Raw genomic sequence first — 18,954 nt, forward strand, 5'->3', positions numbered from 1 at the left:
TCCCATTTCACTGATGATTTAGCAATGTCATTGAACGACTTTTGTTCTATCTTTCAAAATAATGCAAATCGTCCAAAATTCAGCCTGAATGTTCTTTCATCTAATTTCAATGTTCAATGTTCTATCTTTCAAAATAATGCCTCTAAATTCAGCCTGAATGTCCTTTTGTATAATTTCAATGCGTTCAATGTTCTATCTTTCAAAATAATACAAATCGGCCATTTTTAGGTTTTGAATTAAATCCTTTTTTTGTATCTTATTAAGATCAGAATGTGACCAATTTTAAGCTATGTGCAAGTTTTGATTAACTACTATAGAATTGTGTTATTTTGTGTTGTTTGTGACCATTCTGACGAAATTAGTGGCCATTTTTAGGTTCTGAATTAAATCCGTTTTTTGTATCTAATTAAGATCAGAATGTGACCAATTTTAAGCTATGTGTAGGTATTGATTAACTACTATAGAATTGTGTTATTTTTTGTTGTTTATGACCATTCAGGCTAAATTAGTGGCTATTATGTGCTTAAAAAAATGGTTGATGTTTCATTACTTTAACCTGTTATAGTATGGTTACTTAATGTAATTAAATGGTCACATATTCATAGTAAAATGGATACATTCTATAATTACGCTATTAATAGTTACCCCTGATCAAATGTTATCACTCAATTGCTAGGTTTATCCAACTTCAAGACATAGGTTATGTCAATGGCATATCCAACAGAAGGGGCGTAAACAATGGAAGAAAAGCTGGATACAAAAACGAAAGTCAAACCGTTCCGCTAAAACAAATGAGGCCGAACTGCCATACACTCCCATTCCTAGGCTCTTATAAGCAAAATATTTTTTTATTCTGTGTTAGTTGGAACAATGCATTTTTGTTTTGCTTAAATTTTTGAAGGTAGCTAGTCATTATGCTCACCAAATAAATATACATTGTTTTTCTAATTAAATTGTCACATATTTATTTTTTCGACCTACATTTTCCGATATTTGGTCACATTTTGTTTCATGATATGTTGCTAATAACAAGCTATATAAATAGCAGATACATGGCCACAAATAGTGGATATACGGCCACAAGATAAAATAACTAATTCAATTAAAAATTACAACTAGTTTAAAATTGGTCACTTAGTATAAAAGAATGGTCACAAACATTTAAAAATTACTCTTCAACAAATGTTCCTAAATTTGGTTACAATTTAATCATAATAAGCTACAAAAATAGAAAAATTTTGACAGTAGGCACTAATTGCCACTAATTTCAGAAGAATGATCCCACAAAAAAAAGGTCACGATCTGATCTATAGAGGTTACAAACTAGTTTCATGATTTGTTATTAGTAACAACGTACAAATAGTAGATATGTCTGTATGTGGCTACAAAAAGCAGATATATAGCCACAAAAGTAAATGACTAATTAAATAACAATGCGTACTATAGAAACAGTCAAGAGATAATGCGTTCAATTCATAGATGTTCATTCACTTGAAATAGATTACCGAAATAGGATGTGTTCAATTCATATATGTTCGCAATTTAAACGAAGATTTCAATTAGAAAGCAACAACAGTTTTTAATCATCTACCAAATCCAATTAAAATAACAATGTTTTTCCAACAACTTCACAAATCTGCTACTTATCCTTTACGCAATCATCCTCTACAACGACCCCCTCAGCTCCTTTCTTCGTTGCCAACCTTGTGCATCTTCTTACATACACGCTTTTGTTTGAATCTCGTGGTCGCTTAGGACAATGCACGCTCTTCTTTTGTGAAGGTTCAGGACAGTTGGTATCATTAGTACCAATTGAATCATTGATACCAATTGAATCGATCCCAAGGTCAAAGGAGGGCGTCTCAACCAACTTCATTTCCGCTATCTCATCAATCCTTCTACCCATATCTAGAAATTGGGCCAAGAAGTTTGGATCCTTCAACGCTTGTGTAAACTCTCCTTCAATCTCCTCACGAACCTCCTCTTCAACAATCGGGGTGACATTAGCCTGCTTTTCCACTTCTTTAGTTCTAATCTCATGTAACCTTGATACAAGTTCCAAATCCCGCTTTGTCATCATCCAATTCACCAAACGTGGCTATAAAAGAGAATAACATGAACAAACAATTACTATACTTTATAAAATTGAGTTAGTATGCTAACAACGACTAAGTTCAGAAGAACGGTCACAATCAAAAAATAAATGGTCACGATATAATCTAAAGAGGTTACAAACAATATTTTTAATATGTTAGTATGCCAACAGATAAAATATATAGACACTGAGGTCGGCAGAATGGTCGAAAACAATATTTGTCACATTTTTAACTAACTAAACTATAAACAGAGTAATGCTTTACTTCTACATATTAAATGGTCAAAAATCAATTACAATGTGAAATTGTTGGTCCCATTCTGATCTCAACCAAAAAATGGTCACAAACTAAACCAGAACGGTCACAATTCTATGGTAATTAATCAAAAGCTACAAATAGTTTAAAATTGGTCACATTATAAGCTTAATATGATACAAAATACCAATTATATTTCAGCTATAATAGTACATAAAATACACAACCAATAAATAACTACTAACTACACCAAAATGGTCACAAACAACTCAAAATAATACAACATATTGGTAATTAATCAAAAACTATACATAGCTTATAATCGGTCACATTTTATGCTCATCCAAAAAATAGCCACTAGTTAAATCAGAATGGTCACAACCTTCTCGTAATATGGTACAAACAGAAATCCAAACAAATGGCCACAAATTTAATAATAATGGTCACAAACAATGTAAAACAACCATTTTTAATCAAATGTTAAACTATATAAAACTTAAATTTGGTCACTAAGTAGAATTGAATGGTCACAAACTACTCAAAATAACAGAACCCTTTGGTAATTAATCAAGATCTATATATAGCGTAAAATTGGGCATATTCTTTTCGCAGCGAAAAAATGGCCACTACTTTAATCAGGTTGGTCACAACCAAGAAAAAATAACACAAATTTAAAGTAATTAACCAAATTCTACATACGATCAAAAATTGGTTTTTCTCTTATTGTTATTTGTAGCTACTTTTGTTGGAATTTCGTCTCCTTAAAACAAAAACAAAAACACGACCAACAATTTTAAGGATTATGAAACTACATACAAATTAATTAGTACTATTAAATCACTAAATCATACCTTCAACATCACTAGAGACTGCTTCACCCGCGCCCTTTCTTGCTACCCTTTTCACGCGCTTCATCTCTGGAAAATTAGACCCAATTTTTCGGATCTGCAACAATTTTTTGGGGAAGAAAAAAGGTAGGGTTTATGGAAGTAGAGAGAGAAGGGAGAAAAGTGAGTAGAGAAGAGAAAGCGTAGTTTGTTTTGGGTGAATCGAAAAAATAACGCGATTTTAGGAAGGAATATAGAAAACAATATTTGTTAATTTATTTCTCTTTTTAAAATTATTTAATTTCTCAAAATTATACCCAACCAAATTCTTCTTAAATGATATCAACTTGACCCGTTTCACTATAATAACGGATACATCTGTTATACAGGAGACTAATTGTAATAATATTGTTCATGACCTTGCATGTAAGGTTATGACTAGTTAGGATACCTCTTTTTACAGCTGCCAAAAAAAAAAAATGTTTGCATCAATCTACTAATTTAAGTGTTTGGTAAATGACATATCAAAACAGTATGTTGAGCTTCAATGTACTATTTTACGATATGCTATCCCCCCGCATATTGACTTTATTTAGTAGATAGAAATAAAAATGAGTTTTTACCCATTTACACAAAAATACAATAATTTATAAACCTAAACCTATTAATTAGCAAACACTTTTAATAAATTTGTTAGTTAAAATATACTAGTCAAACCCGTTAATCTAATCCATTATTTATAACCGATTTATTTCTGCTAGTAATAACCCGTTGAGTACCAAACACGATTGCAGTCTGCAAACGAGAAAAAGGATTGTACATCAGATGTACTACCTCACACTTAATGAGTTTTTGAGTATTTGTGTATTTTTTTGAGTTCTATAGAGTTTATAAATTACATTTTACTTTTATGATGTCAAAACTCAAATTTTTCTGAACTTATATGTAATTTTTTTGGGTTATAATGTAACTTTTTGAGATTAATGTTTAACTAAATGAACTCAAAATTTTTATAATGAAACTCAAATTTTTTAAATTAAAACTCAAAAACTTTATCTTAATGCTCAAAAACTATACCATGTACTACATCAAATGTATAATTCACTTTACTGCCCACCCCTACAAAACTCACTAACTTGCTTGTTCGTGACCCGTGGGTCAAAATTCGAAGTAGGCCCGCACAAAATGTTGATAGTCAAGTAATGGGTTAAATCAGTGTGCTATGGATAATATAGCAATTTGATTGCTAGCAGGCATTGGCTTGTGGCCCAAACCAAATGTGTATACAAACCCGATTTCGAAAACCGTTACACTTCTCCACAGCAAAGGAAAATTAGGCGGGAAATACTGTTATGTTTACGCGGTAAAACCATTTTCTCCCCATTTCTCTTAGGACTTTCATCGAACACCTTACGCGCTCGCTATTCACTCTGTCTCAATCATTATTTACCGGATTAAATTACGCCTTACAAAGAATATGAAAGGTAAACAAATGACTGAGACGGAGGAGTACAATTTAGGTCGGTCTAACCTTACTAAACCTCTATTGTAAAACCCTAATTACTACTTCTTCCCTAAAATTTCCGCATTTTGAATCCCTAAATCTTCAATTGAAGGATCAAGTTTCTGTTTACATCTAATCAGGTGCTTCTTCTTCATCTTATTATACACGAAGTTCTCAGTTTAACAGTTATTATTGATTTCTGCGCATTTTGGTTATTGATTTCTCCAATTTAGACGGAGAAAATGTAGAATTGTCGAGTTTGATTTATCGAAACAACCATTTCCATATCAACATTGTTTAAAGTTGCGACTAATGTGTATTGTGAGGTTATGGTGATATTGTTCCGCCTCCCACGTCACAAGTTAAATGTGAACGAGCGAGTATACTCTCCCTCTGTCCCGGTCATTTGTTGTCCTATTCCATTTTTGGGTGTCTCATCAGTTGTTGTCCTTTCTATTTTAGGATTGCATTTGATGAACAATTTGATCCTTCACCCTCAATTTGGTCCTCTTGTCATCTAATAATTAGCCCAATCTCTTTCCTTGGTCTTTGTGCCAAAACCAAAGGATTAGCGAGATTTTGTTGGTGTAGATTATGTTGCCTTTCGAGTTTTCCGTCTTCCTGCTACAAAAAGGTCCCTTTTTGTCTGCTGTTATCCGGCCTTATTCTGTTGTCATTGATTAATTGGACTGGCAATGGGAGAATAACTGAACTGAATAACCATTTTGTTCTGTAAGAATGCGATAACTTCTTTGATTCTAGACCGATGCCATGCCAATTAATTAGGCGAAACAAAGCTTATCAAGAATCTGCAACTGATAAATGCCTGTGATGTTATGTTCAGTAGTAAAGAGACGTAGATAGAGTTGGAAACCGATATTCATAGAAGACATAAAAGATTACTACATTTACATTCCTAATTCTATAGTAAGGTTACTGCATTATCTAATTGCTTTTCAGGCTGTCGGGGAAGCGTCCAAGCCCTGTACAACTAAAGCTATGATCAGCTTGAGTTTCTAGCATCAACTTAGCACATAACTGCTCTTCTGTAAGTTAAATTTTCAGCTTACTTTTATTTAGGTTATCGTTGCATTTTTGTTTAGCAGTACACTGAAATAATTTGCTTGCTAAATTTATGCGAGGATTAACTGACCTGAAACATTAACAATTTTTTAAAGATAAGACAATGGAGTACGAAGTAAATGAAGAACTAAATCGTAGTGTGTGAAGGTAGAGGTTAAGGCAGAGGTACGTGCAGAGTTGAAGTGGAACTGGGAGTGGCTGTGGTGAAGCGGTGAAGGTGGGAAGTATAAGACTATGCGGAAGGGACAGAGGTAGGGGATAGGCAAAAGTTGAGGCGTGGGCTGAGCATGGCCGTGCAAAGTAGTACGACAGAGGGAGCCTGTTCAGATGCAGGCTGTAAGTGGGCATCTGTGCAGGTATTGAGGCACGGGCGTGTATGAGTGTGGGTATTAATTGGGAAAGAGAGAAGGCCATAATTTTCCACCTTTTGTGTTCTTGCCCCAATTTATTTTATCCTTTCGTCTGTCAATATTGGCAGTAGTCAGCGATTATGGTGATCTGTTTTGACTTCTGAATGCTGCATGGCTCTCTTCAAGTGATCTGAAAATCATGTATTTAGATAATCAGGTTAAAGAGATCTCCAGGCTCTAACAATGGAGAAAAGCGGCCTGACACAGTTTTTTTTTCTTTTTTTTTTTCGTTCATTGGAAAGAAATGTCAGTGTCACATCACTGTTGGACGTGTTTTTCATTTGTCATACATTGGAAACTACTGTGCGAGAATTCATTTTGGTATATATATAAATTCTGTGGAGCTCTTGAATCAGTTAACAGAAAAATTCATGAAAAGGGAGGGTCAAAGCTTGCTGATACAGATATATTTTTATCATAACCACAGCATTACAATGTTGTTTATTCATCAGATGTTTCTACTAAGCTGACGTACTAAACTTACAGAAGTGATGATGGTTCACTGATGCGAGAGCAATACATGCCATACTCGAATACTGCAATCTAAACTACCACTATAGAGAAGATAATTAGAGGATGATGAGCTATCATGTCTGCTATAATAAGAATCTACTGCGGCAGTCAAGCACTTGACTGGGCCTTGGTGCCCTTGAAGTACTGCTAAGCAGGAATAGTTTGTCCCGAATGCCTTCCAAACTCTGATAGTTTTATCAGCTGAACCACTGCAAACTAAATCATCTATTGTAGCCAAGCACAATATAGCCTTGGTATGTCCCCTTAGTGCTCCCAGAAGATCCATTCCTTCATCGTATCCTCTCTTTTCCCACACTAATATCGATCTATCACATGCCCCGGAGTACAGCAAAGATCCATCTGTGCTTAGCGCCAAGGCGTTTATCCCAGACTTATGCTCTTCTAGGGTACTAACCAGAGAATGCTTCTTGGCTCCAGGCGTCTTTCTCCATATCTTTATTTTCTTGTCTGCTGAACCTGTGTAAACAGCTCCATCATTAGACACTACAACTGCATTTATAGCATCATCATGTGCATGAGTGACAGACTCCAAACATTTGAAGTCCGACCTTCTCCAAATCTTTAGTGTCCGATCCCATGAAACTGAGTAAAGGAGGGACTGATCCGTCGATATGGCCAATGCAGAAACAGTGTCCACATGGTGTACCCATGTGCATTTTTTGTGGCGTCGAATCTGAACTTGGTTATTTGGGTTTAGCAGTTTGACTGTACGGTCACCAAGTGTGGGTAGGCTAGCTATTTTTTCATATCTGTGGTTCTGGTGTGGGTCTTGAGATTTGGTCTTCCATACACGGATTTTACAGTCTTGGTGTGCAGTGAAGAGCTTGTTGTTTAACACCACCATGCACTTCACTGCACTCTTTCCTAGAGCGACCACATTATCGGATAGGTTCTCATCATTTGCTTCATGGCTGAGAGGGTTTCGTTTCCAAATTCGGATTTCATTATCCGAAGAGCCACTGTATAGATATTTTCCAGCCAAAGTAAGAGAGAAAATGTTGGAGGTATGACCTGTGAAAGTGGTTATACAGTAGCTTTGAACGGTTGGAAGATGAGTTAGTTGATCGGAATTTGCTGTAAGAGTTAAAACTTTGGGTAGGCTTGGGACAGAGGAGAAGGAGGACGACCTTAAGTTATGACCGTCTGACTCTGACTCTTCACTCAAATGATATGGAAGATGATATGTCATCGTCTGCATCTTACCGGAGATAAAGACGTTTAGGGAGAAGGGAGGAAAGTTTGATGTATTAGAGAAAAATGAAAATGAAGTGTAGGAGGAGGAATAAATTCTGATAGGCAGTATGCTTTATATAGTGGTGATAAGTCCTCTTGTGTTTCCTTTTTTCCATAAAAGCACCTGCTATTATTAAAGGTTCTACAAATGCATATTAGTGTTTTTTAGGCAAATAATTCATTTCCTTTCCCCTAGGTTTAAAATTATGAGCAGATTACCTGTACGATTATCGTTTCATATCTGATATTGACCTGAAAATGAGTTGTTTAATTGCCTTTTGTGCTGTGCTTTTGTTAGATGATTGGTTAGTACGCTATATATTTAATTACTAAACTAGGATTATGACTTTGGTAATTAGATAGGAATTTGTCTCTAATGTTGGGTGGTTGAAACCTGTGAAAATAGATGAAATGAAAATCGCAGAATGATTTTGTCATAATTCTTTTATCTATAATCTAGTACATCATTTGTCTTAATGTTATCTATATCATGTGCAGTTGTTTTTCTGTGCTATTTTGTAACATTTTTTAAGTTCCATGATTTGACTTATATTGATAATTTAGCCCTTTGCATTGGCTGATTCCCACATAAAATATGATAAGCAAGACAGCAAGTTACATGTATATCTATTATCACCTAAACAGGATTTTAATAAGAATACATAAAACAATGGCTTGTAACTAATATCTTCTAGGTGTCTGCTCTGAATTTGCCCGTCAACGCGACACGTACTCTTGTTCCATTTATAGTGATCTTGTGCTTAACACTATTATAAACAAAACTAGTTTGGTTAGTAATCTTAGTTAGTTGTAAAGTGCATTGAACAGCTTATTAGTCCATATGATTGTGCAATAGTTATGTTTATACTAATAGAAAATATGAGTCTGGCAGCAGCATTGTTCTTTTAAAATGGGAGTTGTTGCAATGTCAATTTGATGATTAAGATGCTTTGCTCTCAGTTTCCTATTTCTTTTGCTTTATTTTAGCTGCTACTTAGCTTGTTCTATGCTTTGTTGCTAGGGACACTTACGATACTGATGAAAGAGGATCCTCTGTCCCAATTAGTAGCTAAAACAAAGTGTATCGAAGTCACTGCTGCTTGGTAAGTTTTTTATCCATTCTTCCAACAGTTTCTTCAGTTCTTCACTTTCCATTTTTCTCCATTGCGCTTCATATTTCAGTATGTGACATGAAGTTCTTGTAACCCAAAAAATTTGTAGCCTCGATATTCTTGTCGCGTCGTATTTATGGTGATTTAAGAGTGTTTGAAGACGTAAATCGTCTTTTTTATGCTGATTCATGAGGATACTTTCTTTCAAGAAAAATTTTATAGCTAGGCATCAATGTCTATAGAACAGGGCACCAAACCTTATGAGCTAAAGGGTAATAGGCCCATGTGCATGTAGATTTCTAGACTGTTTTTTAATGCAATTATCATAGCATTCTTTTCTTCTATGTTTCACTATAAATATGTATTTTTGGCTAAAATTCAGCTGCATGAAAGTACTTTTCTGGCTTCATTTGACCCTTGAGCCCTTAACCGTTGATTTTGGTTCTTTAAGAAGCAATATCATTCACTGAGGTAACTTTTACGCTGCTTTCCCTTGTCCTCTTCTCCTATTCCGAGTTCAATTCTCGTTGCGACATCTGTGCCACTTACTGTGATAGGAAATGTTTCAGTTGAATGTCTAATTTCCACAACTTAGGAAGAGGATACTGATGCAACAGACCAGCACCTGAGATGTTTCTCTGTATGTTGTGGTAATTACTGTTGGTTCATTATTTTGCTGCAAGAAAGAGGCAATTTTTTTCCGAAACTAGGAGCATTTAAGTAAACTCCCAAGATTAAAACTAGTAATCTTATTCGCATTTCGTAATTGAGGCTATTGTACTATCTACATTGCTATTTTTGTGTCGTGCCACGTGACCACGTCTGTTATGTCTCGTCTAAGAGACAATAGTGAATGATTTTATCGGGTTTAACTTAATATGCCTTGTTAGTTTCGGTATCACAGTCAATAATAGTTATATTAACATAATTTGAGATTAGGGATATTTCTTACTGTTGCTTAGGTTATAATGGCTTAAGTCTTAACCTCGTGCTATAAGCTATGCCAACTTTGGAGCTGGACCCTATGTCTATGCTTTCTGCAACTCAGTTACTAATTACTATTCCCCAAACACTAACAGAAATTATGGAAAGTGGTTTCTGAAGTGTACTTTTCCTTTTAAAGTAGTATTATATTGCTCAGCGTACCAATGTCCATCCTCCTTTGTCTGTAGGAACCCACTCGGCCACACCTGAGATGAAGATTTTGCACTGTAAGTATAAAATGATGTTTGAATTACGTCACGGCGGAAAAAGGATGCCAAATTGTGTTTAATTATAATATCAGCCTCCTACTTGTGATAAATAATGCCATCTTTATGACATGGGATTAATAGAGACTAGAGATTATAGAAACAGGATGAATCTGAGACTCTGGGTCCTCTTTCATGTGCTATATTTCTTATGGCAGACATGAGATATCATATTCTTACATGATTTCCATTTGTGTTTCTTCTATCAGCATAATCTTTTAACATGTCACTGTATGTTTAATTGTTTACCATACTAATCCTAGCCTATGAACGTTTCTTTGGCCAAATGACTCTTTAAGAGTTAAGACTCTAGGTACTATTGCAATTTCCATTGATGCCTCGAAAATGTGGCTTGTTTCATGGTAATCTCCACAACTTAACCGCTGCTATCCTCTTATTTCCGGGTTTGAGACCAGCCATAAACACCATAGACAATCAAAGCATCTACAAACTAATTTGTTTTTCCTTTTCCTTTTTCTTTTTGTTGTTGTTGTTGTTGTTGTTGTTGTTGTTGTTGTTGTTGTTGTGTTACTTTTATTGAAACTGCTTTTTATATATTACGAGTACTGACAGGCTACTAAGATTAATGATTTTCGAGTGTAACTGAGCTACATTAGTCGTATAATATTAACTGCTGGTTAGAAAAACCCGGCCTTTTCTCAGCTAGAAATTGTTTTTTTAGACCACAAAATCACAAGTCTCTACTCTCTACCATTTTTTCTGCTGAGGTAACTTGGTGGCTTCAATTGTCATTCATCTCTGATTTGTTAGACTGAGCTACATTAGTCGTACAAACATATCATTCATTCTCAGAATCTGGCCCTTTTGTGCTGTTAACAAATGGTAAGATTGCGTACTTCTGACCCCTTCTGCGGTTCTGCCCCACAATGTGCAGGAGCCATTGAGGCACTGGGGTAACATTGTTGTTTCTTGTTATCTGGTTGAAGTATATATCTTAGTGTATCTTCTTGTCGAGTTTACATAGGGGTAACGTTGCTTTTATCTAGAAACTTCAAAAGATTTAACCATAATAGTTCGCGTTTTTTGTATCCTCATAAAGAACTTGGAAGATTTTTCGGCTTGAATGCAGAGAATTGGATTCCATCCTTTGAACTTGCTTACATGTATTTGTTGCACATCCAAAGTAGTATTAAATGCTAAAGAATTTTACCCTGTACTTAACTATTTAACCTGCAGTGATCACTATTAATCTGTTATTCTGTTACAGTATAATGCAAGGAAAAGTTAATTCTCAAGGTTAGGTGAACTACTGAATTATCATGACGTACAAGATGAAATCATGAAATCAGACCACCATGTGCCTCTACAATCTAGGGTATGTTCCTTTAACTCTTTTTTCATCTAGCTAGGTCTCAAACATTTTCTTACCTAAGATGCTCCTGACTATTATTTTCCACCTGAAATACTTATCTGCTGACATTAGCATTCACCTCATATCGCCACGTCTCGCGACCCGTCTCGTCATTCCCCCTATAGCTTGCAACTAATCAAACTACCAAAGCAGCCCTACCTCTATGTTTTTACTATGTTTTCAGTAAGATTCCTCTGAATGGTAATAGCCTAAAATGGTGGTTTGAATAAAGTTGGAGTATATTTTTGTTAATGATTTTACGTTTGAAGTGTTTGCTTGTTCATGTGACATTGCTGTTGCTGTTTCTCTTGTTTTGGTAAAGAGTTTGAGAAACTTTCTGAAGAATTTTGGACACTCGAAACGTGTCTAGTGTAGCAGTAAGTTTCAATAATGAATGTTTGATTGATTTAATAAGCTACGTGTATGGAGTTGCTTTGATTTGTGGTTTGGTTTTTGTCAATTTTATTGACGGTTTTTGTTCGTAAAATCTATGAATGCACGAGCAAAAAAACTCAACTTAACCTGAAAAGTTTACGCTTTTTGCTTAATTTTTTGGTTTCAAATGAAAATAAGCCTGTTTGGTGACCAAAAATGCGCTTAATTTTATTCATGCATAATTGCATACAGAGTACAACCAAATTAGTAGTAAGAAATAAAGAATCTAGTAATTCTTGGCTACTGTGTGTCAAATATGTTTGGGTTTGCAATGTCCCTTTTTGGCCCATATGTGAAGTAAAGTCGGGTTGTTATTTAGCCCAATGCTACTCGTCGTCGATGATTTACTTCAAATTGCGTCGACAATATTAACGTACTACCCAAAATGCCCCTTCCTTCTCTTTCCTTCTAATTAAACCACAAATACTAATATTTTACTAAAATCAAAAACCGCTTTCAAAACTTCAAATTTCCCCTCAACAACGAACCGACTAATTATAGTTGTCGTCGAATTACTAATTATCGTTGACAATATTAATAAACTACCCCCAAACACTTCTATTTACAATATTAAACGAATCGAAATATCAATAAACTAACTGATTTTTCTTTTTTTTTTTAAAAAAGGAAAGGGGCCAGACGTGGAACCACCATGTCCAACCCCAGGCAAGGACGTGGTGGCCGCAGGGCCTAACTTTAACCCCAGGCAGGGACATGGTTGCCGCAGCCCTTGATCAGCAAAGACATTGATTTCCAAAAAAAAAAACAAAAAAACAAAAAAAAAAAAGCGCAAAGGGGCCAGACGTGGAACCACCACGTCCAACCCTAGGCAGGGATGTGCAGCCCCAGGCAACGACCCGTTGCCGCAGGTCCTAACTTTAACCCCAGGTAGGATAATCCTCCTCCTATGGTAAGCATATGAAACTTGTGTAACTAACTTTGTTGCAATTCAGCCCTTGATCAGCAAAGACATTGACTACTATGTGCAGCAGTTATCACACTTATCAGCAAGTCTATATCAAAAATGCCTCACTCGGTTTACACAGAAAAATGTTTGACAAGCATCCTACTCTCATAAGGCGTACCAAGAACCATCAGTCTAAACTCAGTTGCAAAATTTTCTATCTCGATTATTTCTGCAGTAACTAGATTGAAGAAAATCCATGGGGATCCATGAATGCAGTTTAAATTGCTGAAAATGCAGAGGACGACAAATACCAAACTTTTATTAATCATGTAATGACTATGCTACAATCGTGGAATACAAGGTAAAGCCAAAAACTTGCATCCTTACAATGAACTATACTACTTAGCATCTGTTAAAATGATCACTTTGGTAGCATGTACTACAGGTCTACAACAAAATATGATCAATGAATGGTCGTAACTGACAGTCGTTGTTCAGAGAAGGAAAACTATGACGAAATGCGCATTATCATCAAGAAATGATCTCACTAAACTTCTGCACCAGCTGATAAACCTTTCTGAAGCCCAACAATTGGTTAGTAGTGACATTCCCAATAGTCTGTGTTCCGGACCCATTAACATTTCCACCAATGTAAGTAAACTCGCAATTGTTGTAGATATTTGGTTCTGTTCTCTGAAGTTGATCCCTAAGATATAACACTTCTCCAGCACGGCGCTCAAACAAATGAACTGTCCAAACATGGTTCCCATCTACACATTCCGACTCTGGAAGCCAGTTAACTGTTCCGTCTTTATTGGCTGCAAGACAATATTCACCACCTGCTTTTCTTTTTCTATGACCAGAACCCCTCGTATTGGTACACACAACTCTGAGTTGCCCAGGAGGTGGGAACCGCGGCACAGGCGACCTGAATTCAACCTGAGTATCACCCTTATCTGATGGCCACAGAAACTCTGACATCCCCGCCGACAACTTCTTTGTTTTATATCTTTCCAGATACATTCTCTTATAAGACTCCATGAGTTCTTTCGCGAATTGTATTTCCCTTGATTGCAAGGAGAAGATAGCATCTTCGGGAATTGACCCATCACTATTTGGTTCAACAACTTCATAAAGTTCTTCGGAAAAATGCCTATCCGTTGGTTCCTGGAGAAATTTTGGTATCGGCGACAGAAATTCCCCTTCGTTACTCTCCAATGTCACGTTAATATCTGTTTACATCAAGTTCTAATTCATCATTAATTCTGAAAAACTAGATGATCAAACTAATACCATTACGAAAAACAAAAACTGACGATAAATTACTGCTCTGAATATATTATAGCATGAATAAACAACAGTAAAACTAGATGATCAAACTAATACTGTTACGGAAAAACAAAAACTGACAATAAATTACTGCTCCGAATATATTACAGCATGAATAAACAACAGTAAAATCAGGTAGCTTACCCTTTAAACGCTGAACGTCACTAAAAGAAAGACAATCCTGAATCGTCATGTCTTCTGCAGCTGCTGGTGAAAAGGGGATTAGGGTTCGGATTTCCAACTTCAACTTAAAAGAACTGTGGATTCAAAGTCTAATATTTCTGACTCTTTCAACAATTTAAAGGTGATTATCCAGGGTTAACGCTACACCTTTTGACATAAAAAATACGGAGTACTTTCTATTTTTGGGCACATGACCCAACATGACACGATTCGTACCCAAATTTTAAAAGCCGAGTATGACTTGATCTGAATGTCTATTGGTGGTGTACACGGAGTATTACCCATAAATAAATAACTTGAATGAAAATAATTTAACCGAAATGGCCCGAGCCCAAAATGACTCGGCCTTACCCGAACTCTTGCAAACTTAAAATTGACCTGACCCGGTTGACCTATTTACCATATCTACAAATCAACAGTTTAATTTTAATTATTAAATGGGTTTGGCCAATTTCAAGTTGAATTTGTAGATATGGTAAATGGGTCAACCATAAAGACTAGAAGTTAAACAATGATAAAAATGACTTTTTTTGGGCACACTGGGTAAACAAAGTACGTAATAGCCTTCAAATAACGTACACAAGGTCAACCATCTTTTTAAGAGTTGACAAGCTTGAAATTACATTAATAAGGCTAAAATACTCCCATTATCCCAGTCAATAATTTACATCTAAGTTCGAAATTCCGTAAGCATCAATACTCAACAACACCCCTTATCTTCAAAACAAATTACATTCCATTTTGGAGATCATTGGTCTGTTAACCTTTCTATTTTAGTTGCTTCATGTTAATAATTCTTTTATGTAGGTCTCAGTTTGATGGATGATTCATGATTGTGTGATATCTTGGAAATGTACAACTTGGTTTTGAGTCAAATATACTCTTTCCGTCTCAGTCATTCGTTTACCTTTTATATTCACTATAAGGAGTATTTTAATCAAAGATAAATAAATAACTGCGGCAAGAGAGTATATGAATTTGTGTGCAGTGTATCTCTAATATGGAGCAAAAAGTTTTGATCTTTTCGCTTAGACTATGATATATACAGACTTGAACGTTAGTTGTGTGTTATGTTACTCCGACATTTCACTTTGGTCACGTGTCCAACAATTTAGCGAATTGCTGATTTGCTGGCTGGTACTTTTATTCTTGAAACTGATGTATTTCTGAGACAATCAACCAGCATAAGGTCTGAAATATGAATGCTGTTGATATGAACTCCTTGCCATTGAAAATGAATCTGGAAGTTTTCGGGTTGAGGGTTTTTTATATCTTTTTTCTTGAAATGGTGTATTAGGTGATATTCCGGCTGCAACTGCTGAAGATGTGGAGGCTGTGGTTGCTGCTGCTCGAAAAGCTCTTACACGGAACAAGGGGACAGAGTGGGGATCTGCAACTGGAGCTCATCGTGCCAAGTACTTGCGCGCTATTGCTTCTGAGGTATAGAGTTTAGTAGCTTTTTTGCTGAAGCTGTTAAGATAGAAATGTTAAATTATTTTCCGTCAAATTTCGAAAAAGACAGCAAAGTAATAACCGGAAAAACTTTATTTCTAAGTGCATTTTCTCATACAGGTCAAAGAGAGAAAAGATAAACTTGCGAAACTTGAAGTTCTTGATACTGGGAAGCCATGGGATGAAGCAGTATCGGACATTGTGAGTTGTGTTTGAAAAAAATAAATGTTTTATTGGTTTTTATCTTGCTCAGCAGTTATCCATGATCTGCTTTACTGTTGCTAATTTCTTAGGATGAGGTTGCTTCGTGTTTTGAATATTATGCTGATCAAGCGGAAGCCCTAGATGCTAAACAAAAGGCTCCATTTTCCCTTTCTATGGACACATTTAAAGCTCATGTATTAAAACAGCCTCTTGGCGTTGTTGGTCTGATTACTCCATGGTATTTTGCTCAGAATCTTTCGAAACTTTAGTTTCCCCTGTCCCTGAAACTGAAGTAGCTTAGTCATTGTCATTGTGCCAAAAAAATGAAGTTTGGATGTTTTATGAACCAATTGTGACAATATTTTCATCAAAACCAAAGATGATGATTATGATCTCCGTCATGTTTTTGAAGGAATTATCCACTCCTAATGTGTTGAATATTTTGACAGGATTGGGAACCGAAGCTGGTGCCCCATTAGCATCTCATCCTGATGTTGACAAGGTTTCACTCTCCTCCTTTTCAAGTTATACGTGCGAGTGTGGAAGTTTATGTATCCCCGTTTTTTGTGGCTCTTGTTGTATTGATCAAGTTATCTGAAATACAGTTACTGGCAGCAAAATTATGTCCTCAGCAGCCCAGTTGGTTAAGGTGCGTGACAGTGCATCTAGTTCAATTAAGTCGTTCATCCTCTAGATGTCATGGTTTCTAACACTCGCATCTCTTGCAGCCGGTTACATTAAAACTTGGAGGAAAAAGTCCTATCATCGTGTTTGATGATGTTGAACTTGATAAAGGTTAGTTGCTCTTAGTAAACTACATTGGTACCTTACTATCTCAATCTTTGGCGAAAGTAAGCTCAATGCCTCGAGACATAGGTCATCAGAGAAGCGTTTTTGACTTTTTGTTACATCTTAACTCAGAGATCTTTATTTGATTTTATAGCTGCTGAATGGACTGCTTTTGGTTGTTTTTGCACAACCGGTCAAATCTGCAGCGCAACCTCTAGATTGCTTGTGCGTGTAAGTGTTCATATCTCTTGGAATCCAGCAATTCTCTGATATAAACATATTTGCTCAAAACCCTCATGGTTTACATTTTACAATGTACTTTCAGGAAAACATCGCAACTGAATTTTTGGATACGCTTATGAAATGGATAAAAAACATAAAAATCTCCGACCCATTTGAAGAAGGTTGCCGAATGGGCCCTGTAATTAGCAAGGGACAGGTAAAATGGGTATTTTACATTTCTTATTGCTTTTGCAAGTCCACAAGGTATGAAACCTTATGATGTTTCCCTTGTATGCTACAGTATGAGAAAGTTATGAAGTTCATTGCAACAGCAGAGAGTGAGGGTGCGACTATATTGTGCGGAGGTTCCCGTCCTGAGGTAAAATTCATACCTCTGTTGCTCATTAATAAGTTACCCTTGCTGCCATGTGACTTCAGTAACCAAATTTTTGTATGGTTATGATTGCAGCATCTGACGAAAGGGTATTTTGTTGAACCAACCATCGTAAGTGATGTATCCACGTCCATGCAAATATGGAGGGAGGAGGTTTTCGGTCCTGTCTTGTGTGTGAAAACATTTAACTCTGAAGATGAAGCCATTGAATTGGCAAATGATACACAGTGAGCTTTTAATGCCGTCTCCATGATTTCCCGGTTTATAAAATTTTGATTGATACTCTCCATGAGTACCACAACTCCATCCTATTTTGTTGTTTGTTGATTGGTCATCAAACGTTGTGTTTCGCAGTTATGGTTTAGGTGCTGCTGTGATATCGAAAGATCTTGACAGGTGTGAGAGGGTAACAAAGGTGAGACATTTTTACAATCAACTGAAAGCCAAACTATTTCCTGGATGACAATTTCAGCTGTTTAATATCGTCAAATTTGTTCTATAGGCACTGCAAGCCGGCATTGTGTGGGTCAACTGTTCACAACCATGCTTTTGCCAAGCTCCCTGGGGAGGTATCAAGCGTAGTGGCTTTGGACGTGATCTTGGAGAATGGTGAGACCTTTTACCATCATGTAGCTGTAATATCACTCTTCGTTAGATCTGACAAACGGGGTTGGGTTGGTCAGGTTTAGATCATTTCAGATCCATTATATTCGTGTCGTTCATAAGGCTGGTTCTGGTTCTGGTTCTGGTCCTGGTCCTGATCAGTTTTGCCTAGTCTACTTCTCGTGCATTCTTATTTTATACTCCGTGTATCAGTGTATGTCTCAAGTAATTGTGACAGCAAAAAAACTGAAAACTATGGTTATGATGCTCTCAATTTGTTGATCACCGAGGCATTTTGAAGAAATTGAATTAATGTTAGGCTCGTCTTAATGTGTCCTAACATCCGCATGTAATCTTGCAGGGGTATCGAAAATTACTTGAATATCAAGCAGGTAACTGAATATATCTCTGACGAGCCGTGGGGATGGTACAAGTCTCCTTAAAAGCTGTGGAAACATTCAACAAGACGCCTTTCAAACGACCTTACTGTTGTTATCAACAGAGGACTTGAGTCTGTTTGCATCTTTCGGAAATCTATCCTTTTTATCAGAGTAAACCTTTTGTACAATGTTCATTTTGGAGAATACTCGTCTAAAATTCCATATCGGTTCTTCAATACTCTCATCTTCTGTCGTTTAAGTTTTTCATTTTCGGATACAATTGCATCCTGTCAACTACTGTATAAACTTATGAGGAACATATGAGCGAGAGAATAAGATCACACGCAATAAAGCTACTCCCTGTCCCGGTCATTTGTTTA

The 18,954-nt window shown here is 36.2% G+C and overlaps 4 protein-coding genes and 1 long non-coding RNA gene across 6 annotated transcripts; 2 read left to right on the top strand and 3 right to left on the bottom strand.

Moving 5' to 3' along the window:
• Positions 1 to 1,472: 1,472 nt before the first annotated feature.
• On the bottom strand, positions 1,473 to 3,404 carry LOC141651998 (uncharacterized). The gene is made up of 2 exons (XM_074459673.1): positions 3,203 to 3,404; positions 1,473 to 2,098 (listed from the first exon to the last, which is right to left on the bottom strand). The coding sequence occupies exons 1-2, from the start codon at positions 3,209 to 3,211 to the stop codon at positions 1,640 to 1,642; spliced, it is 468 nt and encodes a 155-aa protein (XP_074315774.1). The 5' UTR covers positions 3,212 to 3,404; the 3' UTR covers positions 1,473 to 1,639.
• A 1,328-nt stretch (positions 3,405 to 4,732) lies between these two features.
• LOC141651999 (uncharacterized) lies at positions 4,733 to 10,463 on the top strand. 2 transcript variants are annotated; one of them, XR_012546931.1, is made up of 6 exons: positions 4,733 to 4,822; positions 5,643 to 5,730; positions 8,964 to 9,045; positions 9,437 to 9,525; positions 9,612 to 9,704; positions 10,227 to 10,463. It is a non-coding gene; the product is annotated as an uncharacterized LOC141651999 (long non-coding RNA). The 2 variants fall into 2 exon arrangements; XR_012546930.1 differs by having other exon boundaries at positions 9,624 to 9,704.
• Positions 6,523 to 7,997, bottom strand: LOC141652653 (protein JINGUBANG-like). The gene has a single exon (XM_074460205.1). It carries the CDS (start codon positions 7,905 to 7,907, stop codon positions 6,675 to 6,677), a length of 1,233 nt encoding a protein of 410 aa, XP_074316306.1. The 5' UTR covers positions 7,908 to 7,997; the 3' UTR covers positions 6,523 to 6,674.
• A 2,851-nt stretch (positions 10,464 to 13,314) lies between the features above and the next one.
• On the bottom strand, positions 13,315 to 14,585 carry LOC141652000 (uncharacterized). Its single transcript, XM_074459674.1, has 2 exons — positions 14,492 to 14,585; positions 13,315 to 14,250 (listed from the first exon to the last, which is right to left on the bottom strand). Exons 1-2 carry the CDS (start codon positions 14,538 to 14,540, stop codon positions 13,550 to 13,552), a joined length of 750 nt encoding a protein of 249 aa, XP_074315775.1. The 5' UTR covers positions 14,541 to 14,585; the 3' UTR covers positions 13,315 to 13,549.
• On the top strand, positions 14,539 to 18,954 carry LOC141650965 (betaine aldehyde dehydrogenase, chloroplastic-like). Its single transcript, XM_074458698.1, has 14 exons — positions 14,539 to 14,617; positions 15,828 to 15,970; positions 16,103 to 16,183; positions 16,276 to 16,424; positions 16,599 to 16,618; positions 16,792 to 16,835; positions 16,915 to 16,981; positions 17,130 to 17,206; positions 17,301 to 17,414; positions 17,499 to 17,576; positions 17,667 to 17,818; positions 17,946 to 18,006; positions 18,094 to 18,200; positions 18,556 to 18,954. Exons 1-14 carry the CDS (start codon positions 14,539 to 14,541, stop codon positions 18,635 to 18,637), a joined length of 1,254 nt encoding a protein of 417 aa, XP_074314799.1. The 3' UTR covers positions 18,638 to 18,954.

The sequence above is a fragment of the Silene latifolia genome, chromosome 4, assembly GCF_048544455.1.
Source record: "Silene latifolia isolate original U9 population chromosome 4, ASM4854445v1, whole genome shotgun sequence".
NCBI classification, from domain to species: domain Eukaryota; kingdom Viridiplantae; phylum Streptophyta; class Magnoliopsida; order Caryophyllales; family Caryophyllaceae; genus Silene; species Silene latifolia.

Coding starts and splice junctions, on each gene's coding strand:
- LOC141652000 (XM_074459674.1), bottom strand. CDS start 14,540: ATGACGATTCAGGATTGTCTTTCTTTTAGTGACGTTCAGCGTTTAAAG. Junction 14,251..14,491: donor TGACGTTCAGCGTTTAAAGG/GTAAGCTACCTG, acceptor TGATGTAAACAG/ATATTAACGTGACATTGGAG.
- LOC141652653 (XM_074460205.1), bottom strand. CDS start 7,907: ATGCAGACGATGACATATCATCTTCCATATCATTTGAGTGAAGAGTCA.
- LOC141650965 (XM_074458698.1), top strand. CDS start 14,539: ATGTCTTCTGCAGCTGCTGGTGAAAAGGGGATTAGGGTTCGGATTTCC. Junction 18,007..18,093: donor GGTGTGAGAGGGTAACAAAG/GTGAGACATTTT, acceptor TTTGTTCTATAG/GCACTGCAAGCCGGCATTGT. Junction 18,201..18,555: donor GGACGTGATCTTGGAGAATG/GTGAGACCTTTT, acceptor GTAATCTTGCAG/GGGTATCGAAAATTACTTGA.